General features: G+C 35.6%; 1 protein-coding gene across 1 annotated transcript in view; it reads right to left on the bottom strand.

Annotated features, from left to right (window-relative positions):
* LOC103516372 (nuclear pore complex protein Nup153) overlaps positions 1–3,841 on the bottom strand; it is a 26,093-nt gene extending 22,252 nt beyond the window's left edge. Inside the window, exons 1-3 of the mRNA XM_026828788.1 lie at positions 3,681–3,841; positions 2,630–2,892; positions 2,190–2,209 (exon numbers count right to left, since the gene is read on the bottom strand). Coding sequence (XP_026684589.1) covers positions 2,190–2,209; positions 2,630–2,892; positions 3,681–3,746 — 349 coding nt within the window. The 5' untranslated portion in view covers positions 3,747–3,841. The remainder of the gene's footprint in view (positions 1–2,189; positions 2,210–2,629; positions 2,893–3,680) is intronic.
* Between the last annotated feature and the right edge of the window lie 4,146 nt (positions 3,842–7,987).

Below are 7,987 nucleotides of genomic sequence, written 5' to 3'. Positions count from 1 at the left end.
ACCGATACCAGAATAACAGGACTTTAGCCTCTCTTCCTTCTGTCCTATCCTCTTTCGGTCGGCAAGGTTCTTGCTTGTAATAGGTAGTCCTATTTTAAAGCGGGGCCCACCCTTAGGTTGGGCGTCGGATCGCGACCATGTTCCGTCTTGTGAAGTTGAATGTATTACAAATACTAAAAAAAAAAAAAAAGAAAAAAATACTAGTAACTAAGTTAACCGGTGTGAGGTAATGAAACAAGTCAAGTATCCATTACTTGTACGTCAGGTGTAAATTTCAAAGTCTCATCTGTAGGAATCTCTAATATCCGACCCGTCCTGGTTCACCGAAATCGTCGGTTCGTTTGTCGAGTATTGGACAAACAACCGTAGATGTGGTCGTAAATAAGGGTGTTGACCCCGGTCACCATGTACCATTCACTAACTCTCTTAGGAGAAAGAAACCGATTTATCATCGAGTAAATATAATCCGTTAGGTTTCTGTATCACTTCCTCCAATAAATCCTAAAATTTAATAACCAGAAAATACGGAATGTAAAAATCGGGTAGGAAGGAAAAACTCATTTATCATTATTTTTTTTTGCCGATATCTTCTGTCCGATAACAAAAACAAAGCCAACAGCAGACAGTCAGCCAGACAGGGGCTTCTTCTGAGTAGGTTTCTTTGACCAGTCTGACTATATAGTTTAATTTCCAGGAAAAAATGGCCTTCGTGCTTTCATCCTACCACACGTGTTAAAACAGGTCTTTGTTATTTCGGTTTTTTTTTGACCAAAAAACCCCCTAAAAAAAAAGTGTAAAAGATGTCGTTACTCCGAGACTAGAACTTAAACACAATGCCGTTGGAATACTTAGTTCACTCTTTCAAAATCTATTGTGAAGTTCAGTTATTCAATTCTAACCCAAAATCGTAGTGATACAATTCGATGCGGCTCGTTCCGTTTTTTATCCGTACCCACTGAATTTATAAGATAACCCACAATAATCCTTGTAATTTTCTTATTTCCCTCTTGCCTCAGATCAGAACTAAATTTAGTTAATGTACTTTCATTCTTAGTTATTATTATTTAACTTATAATTCGTTTAATCCATCCCATGTATAGCAGCACAGTATGCTTGCATAGCATTCAGCTTTTAAAACTCCTAAAACTCAATTCTATGCACATCCCCCAACTATTTCTTTAGCAAAAACATGACAGTGTTGTCTAGCATTGGCTTAAGTCGCAGACATGTCCTCTTTCTATCCATTGCTAAAACAAAATCATGCATTTTCTGACCCTTAATAAGCTAATAGCAGAACCCCTCCCTTCGCCCTCCTACTTCTATTCCCACTTAACATCAGTGACCACTATTACCTACCAAAAGCTCAACACTAATAGCTCAACTCTCACTATCCTAATATTTTCTTATCCTCTCACTACCCTCTCATTATCACTCTGTCTTGAATGCTATTATAGCCACCACCAGGATAAAACGCGGTCCTACTATGAATACAAAAACTTGGAACCTATGGAATCTTCATGCTTGCGATACATTCACATCCCATCGTATATCCATCTGAATCGTTAAAATAATTAAAAACACAAAAACACCCTTTAAAGCTGATCATTCACTCTATACCTTGAATTAAATTTCATGTATTTTATGAGTACATTATAAACCGTTCGCGCCTTCTAACTTCATTATGATGTATCTTTTGACATTTTCTCTTTTTCTTACTCACGTCTTTTAAAACGCTTTCTAGTGTCGCTTCTAAACATAAACTCGAGAGGACTTTTATTCTCTAAAACGTGACATTTTCGCTATCAAGCTATAACTGTCGCGCTGCCTATACATCATTACAAAAGAAATAATTTGGTACTAGTTTCTATTGATACCGACCTCTTTTTAAGGACTCCCTGCCCGGGTCAAATTATATGGATTGCAGACTAGTCGGAATCTACCGCTCTCTGACACTTTATCCAAACCACAGGTCTATCCGGACACGTGTCAACATTTGGATGAGTCGGCTCCTTAGGTTTAGCGCGTTCCTACCTTCCCCTGACCACGCGTAGGTCTGCCAACACAAGATGACCAAGATTATGTAATACTACTTACAACAAGGTCACATTTAATTAAAACAACTTATTATCAACGCCTACTAACACACCACGACTGACTGAACCTAATCTACAGTCGAAAATCCGAATTACAGCATGACAAAGACTTCTCACTGTCTAAATAAATTTTAAGATTTACCACTGTAACCATGGTCTGTGTCTTTCATACATTCATTCGTTTATTACAAATAATGAAAATAACACGTCCATCTGTTCCTTAGCTCTTTCACCACTCAGGCCTATCTTACAGTTCCCTCTGTCAAACCTCTTAAAAAAAAATAAAAATAATAATAATAAAAAAAACATTATGTGAATAATCAATGAAGTAAAAGTACATCGCTTTTCATTTAAGTGAACTTGCCTCATTGAGAGAGAGAAAAAAAAAAACTTTTTTGATTGGCTTTTAAGCCAATGTTTGTTTATAACAAAGTTTTGCACTTACATGATCTGTTGAAATTATTGGTTTAACTTTGAAAGCTTTGTTGTAGTCTCAAAAAATAACCAAACTGTTAAAAGTTAAATAAAACAAGTACTACTTACCATGTGATTTAGATGGACCAAAAGAAGTTCTATTGTTAGAATTGGATGCTACATTATTATGATTGGGTATGCTAGTTGTTTTGGAACCAGATGATATTGTATCTACATGGTTGATTTCAACTTGCACTTGGGTAGAGTTGGGATTGGAAGTCGGTGTGTAACCTTCATTTTCCTCTGTACCTTCAAACCACCCTGACACCCAGCTTGATGGGATATACTCAGCTACTTTGGATGTGATTCTCTTTGCAAAAGATGACTAGAACATTCAAAAAGTAACAAAATCAAATTTAAAAATAATCATATCTGTAACATTATTCCAATAAAGTATAAAGTATTTACATTCCAAACCTTGAAACTAAAAAATAAAATTCAAAGCATTCTCCAGTTGTCATCACTTCTGAATCAATACCACCAAATTCCCTAGTAGAAAAATAAATAAATAAATAAATCAGTATATCAGTTTATCAGTATATCTTTTTTATTTTAAATATTTTTGACTGGTATTCGCAAAAGTTTTCACCAACAAGATTTTGCTTGGAATGGGAAGCGACTAGTGTTCAATTTCAGAGCTAGCTGCCTATCTAAGTATTTCTGTACTTCAAATTAAAATCTATTACTTCAGCAAAAATAAAGCAGATTGGAAGCACAAACAAAGCAATAATCATACAAAAAGATCAAGTTCAACTGTAACCGTCCACTCAGTACTGTAGGTAAGTACATCCATGAAGTTTAGTACAGTTAGCTTGGAAGGAGCCATAAATAATAACCTAGCTTATGCAATGTACAAGGGAGCAGTTGAAAAACTGGATCAAGAGCATGGCTTGCATGTATTCTAACCAGTTGAAAAGAGATTGTTAGAGTAAATGTGTAGAAGTTGGGTCATTTTCGGTAGTAGGATTTACTTATAAACAATCAATATTTACAGAAAATGAAAATGATCATCTCATTCCGGTACTTGTTGGAAATGTTCAGGAGGCCCTTTCTGAACCAAGCTAAGGATGAGTTTGGCGCGATCCAAGGATTCCATTAGTTTCGTGTACTTACGTTTGAAACGTTGTATGGTGCACTATTTCTTTGATTTCTTGCTTTCTCTCGGGTTTCCTTACCCATTTTATTAAAACATTTAGATTAAAACTAAAAGAAACTAATAATTTTGACTTTTTATTAATAGTTTCATGACTTAAAACTTTCGAAATTTTTTATGAAAATAAAAATTAAAGATGGAGGAATCATGAAACAGGCTGAAATGAAATAACCTTGAAAAATTCTTGAGATTTAAAAATTTGAGCGCGCGAGTTTTTAAATCAAGCTATGCCGGCGTCTGGTAAAATAATCAAATAAAAATTTGTTTTAAACTGATTTAAGTTATTTTATCCCAAACTTTTATCACCCCAATTTATATTTATGTGTTTATTTTTTAAAATATTATACACGAATATTGTCCTTCTTATCAAAATGAGAGTACAAGCATACAATAGAAAATGCATGTAGGTAAATCTTACGGACTTCTTATTAGAAGTGGAAAGTGGACATGATTGTCCAACAAAACGGACGCATATTGTTATCCCGAGACAGTTTTGACATGTCCACCTGTCCAAACTGTCACGCATTGTCACGTGATCATGGTTGTGATCTAGTTACGCTAAACCATTCGGACACACAGGCACGAGTTCGAATCCCGTCCAGGACAAGGGATAGCTTCTAGGTATCCATTTAAATTTAATCGAAGAATTATCTATTGTATGTACCTTGTATCTAACTATGTCGTGTAAGTGTGAAAGGGCCCTAGGGAGCTAGGGAGATGATGTCTGTGTCCCTTGTGTCATACAGTCATACGTATTCCACCTCTGTTACCCAAAAAATGGGGGTGGGGAAAATGTCTATAAAATTTCTAATTTTCCTTAGGGCCTAATACCTATTTATCGGTGGATACCCTTAGGGCCCTAGATGCTTTAATTGACTAACAATCCCCAATTTCTCTAATACCTATGTAATTTTGTCATCTCCACCAATTTCTCTGAAAATAATGTAATTTTGTCATCTCCGCCAATTTCTCTGTGAAATGTAATTCTGTCGCCTCCACTAAATTGTTCTGGAGGGGAAAGGAGTAAGATGTCATTTAATTATTTTGTAATTCGTCTCTCATTCGTAAAGTACATTGATCCGTTATTTCTATTAGGCAGATCAAGAAACTTCGACCCATTCTTGTTTGGAGGATTAAAAATAAAAAAAAATGTATGAAACCAACAGATTTTTCAATATACTTGCTCACATTGGAATCATTCATTCAGATTTGTATAACTACCTACCAATGACCGTCCTACTAATGTTGGTCAAAGATTTTACCGTTAAATTTTTGTTGACCGTATTGAAACAGGTAGGTGTGTCGTCAAAAGTGGTCGCATTGGGTCATAAATACCCACACACAGAGATACATTCAATTAGTACAACTGAGTTACAAGATGAACAGTTATCTTTTTGCCAGTCATACTTCTATGTATCCTATAATATGTTTCATGTAGGTATTTTTTTTTTTTTTTCTGAATTTCTACGATTTATGATTTCATGTCTAACCCAGCACTAATACCCACTATTCATCTTTGCCTAAAACTGACCAAATAGCCCTCTTTGCGCTTAAAACTGCTAACTGCTAGGGACTATCTAGTCCTAGCCGACAGTATGAATGAGGTAGTAATTCCAATTTTAATTTTTCATTCGTCAGATTCGTCAATGTTCGATACTCAAGGATTTCGAAGTTTTTTTTTATTTATTTTTTAAGCATTTATTCAAAGTGTCAGGATTCTTCTAAAGAAGCTCTTTTGCACAACCACTGCAGTTCCTTCGTGAAATTGTCCACAATGTCATCGTCCACCTAGAATCTATTCAGAGGTTTTCCAGACTTTTGCAATGGTATACTCCATTTAACGTCTAATATAAAGACCATATACGTGATATGTCCCAAACTTTTGCCAAACCCTGTAAAAGTCATACGCGCGATACGTCCAACACTCTCCCTTATCCTTGAAACACATCACAAACAAAGCGAGAAAAGTCATTAAGAGTATAAGTCAGTCAAGTAGGTATATCAAACTATAAGGCACTGTAATCAAAACTGAAGGTAAACACAGTCAAGTTTTGGCTTCTTCTTTGATAGGGGTTTAAAGTTTAACGTCATTGTAGGTACAAATGCTAAGGTTTTTAGTGATGGTGGATTCACCCGTCATTATGCAACAAGCGATCCTTCTCCTCACATTAACCTGACCCAGCCTTATTGGGTCCGGGAGAAACCAGCACGCGATTGTCCAGATAGGCACTTGTCTGGATATTCTGGATAGATACCACCTACGTCTCTAAGCTTTAGTAATCCATCGGGAACAGGTACATTCACCATGCTTTCGCCGCTGGCTCTCTGAATTATTTATTTAATTTTATCAGGAATCAGGAAGTGGAAAATCTTTGAATCCCCTTCTTTGCACTGCGGAGGAAACCTGACGATTTGGCAAAGTATACACGTCGGCGTTTACCTCCATCAGGTGTAAACACTTCCGGCGATAACCTGACATCTGATTTGGCAACTTCTAGGTATCCATTTAAATTTAATCGAAGAATTATCTATTTTATGAACTTGTATCTAACTATGTCGTGTAAGTGTGAAAGGGCCCTAGGGAGCTAGGGAGATGATGTCTGTGTCCCTTGTGTCATACAGTCATACTTCTCACAAAGTTAACCCACACAATTTTTAAAAGCCAATGGGAGCTAGACCTTTGAGTAGAACTTTTGTGCTCATGTGCCACCTGCTCAATAGAAGTCTTTGGCATAGTCCCACACACAACCTCCTACACAGCCCTCACCCAGTTGATCTGTGGACACACCTTTAAACGTATTAAAAAGGAAAAGGAATTTTCTGTGCTCCTTGTCACTTTACTGTCGTTTACCTTTTAGATACCTCGACAAATTTTATAACCTGACTAACCTCTAGAATCCATTTCTATTTCTATGTGACTTTCTCATTGGGTCATTCTATTTTGTGTACTTCTTAACACAACTGGTTAATAATATTATGTCCCCTCTAGAGTATTGTAAATAGTTCTAATGTACAAACATTCATGATTTTGTAAAATAAATAATTCTTATTAAATAAAATGAAAACAAAAAAAAATCAGATTCAATTGAAAAAAGAAATGAAATGTTTTGTTCCTACTTCCTATTTATTGTTAGTGGAGTTAGCTTGGAGGGAAGCGCGTCTACCTTGTAAGCGCTAGGTCACGGGTTCTATTCCCCAGTCCGGGGCGGATTTTATCCTAAACAGATAAATTTTTTAGCCCAGTTTGAACAGGTGTCAAAATTTGTTACTGACTTGTGTAACATGGAATGAAGTCCCCTCCCTCAAATCCTTATCAAGTCAACGCAACATGAAGTTCGAAAGTTTCATCTAGCTTAACTTATCCTGAACTACAAGATAAAATAAAAAGAATCAAAGTTATTTTTTCATCCACAGTTTTTAATTTATTTATTTTTCAACAAGAACAGAAATTATGTATAATGTTTTGTTTAAATTTTACACCAGAATAATGTTTATTAAAAAATAGAAATTTACAAGAAAAAGGAGAACTAAATAAAATAAATAAAAAAGAAACTAGTTTACAATACAAAAATTCCTGGCCCGATAGAATATCACAGATTAAAGCTGCTCAACCAAGAGCAAAGGTTGATTTATCTCTCGTCAAAAATCTGCAATGATCTTGTGTGATCCGAGCCAGGTTTTGTTGTATCTAATGAGACACTCTGGCATCCTTTGATATTGACTTACAAGCCAGGTCCAACTTGAGTCAGACCACACAGAATCAGAGCAAATGAAGACGAGAAAGAATCACCTGTAATGTATCTTCTCCTTCCGCATTTGTGCCGATATGACCTACCGACTAAAATATCAACATTATACCTAAATGAAAGAAAGTTGGTCTTTCACACAATCCTTAATAATACAGTTTCTATGTAGCTACACGATTTTGAATCAAATTCTCTAGAATACGCAGGGGGAATCGGAATTAAAAACAAGATTAATCATAATTATACTCCATTTGAAGGGGTGCGGGAAACGTCGCATAAAATGCAGTGAGGAACAACCATGTTCTTTTTGACAGAAGGCAGAGAAAAAATCAACAGGTCAGAAAAAGAATACACCTTGAAATAAGCGTAACTTTTACAAAGAACATTGTAGGTAGAATTTCGACCTCTAAATATATCAAAGTGGAAGAAATAAAGAGTGCCATTTTTTTTGTCGTAGATACCTACTATAGGTACAAGTAAAATGCTTTGTTTAGACCAGTGGTTCTCAAACTTTTTTTGCA

This window comes from Diaphorina citri, unplaced genomic scaffold, assembly GCF_000475195.1.
Source record: "Diaphorina citri unplaced genomic scaffold, Diaci psyllid genome assembly version 1.1 scaffold1555, whole genome shotgun sequence".
Lineage (NCBI taxonomy): Eukaryota > Metazoa > Arthropoda > Insecta > Hemiptera > Psyllidae > Diaphorina > Diaphorina citri.
Note: the sequence above shows the minus strand (reverse complement) of the source record. Positions and strands in the feature narration are given on the sequence as shown.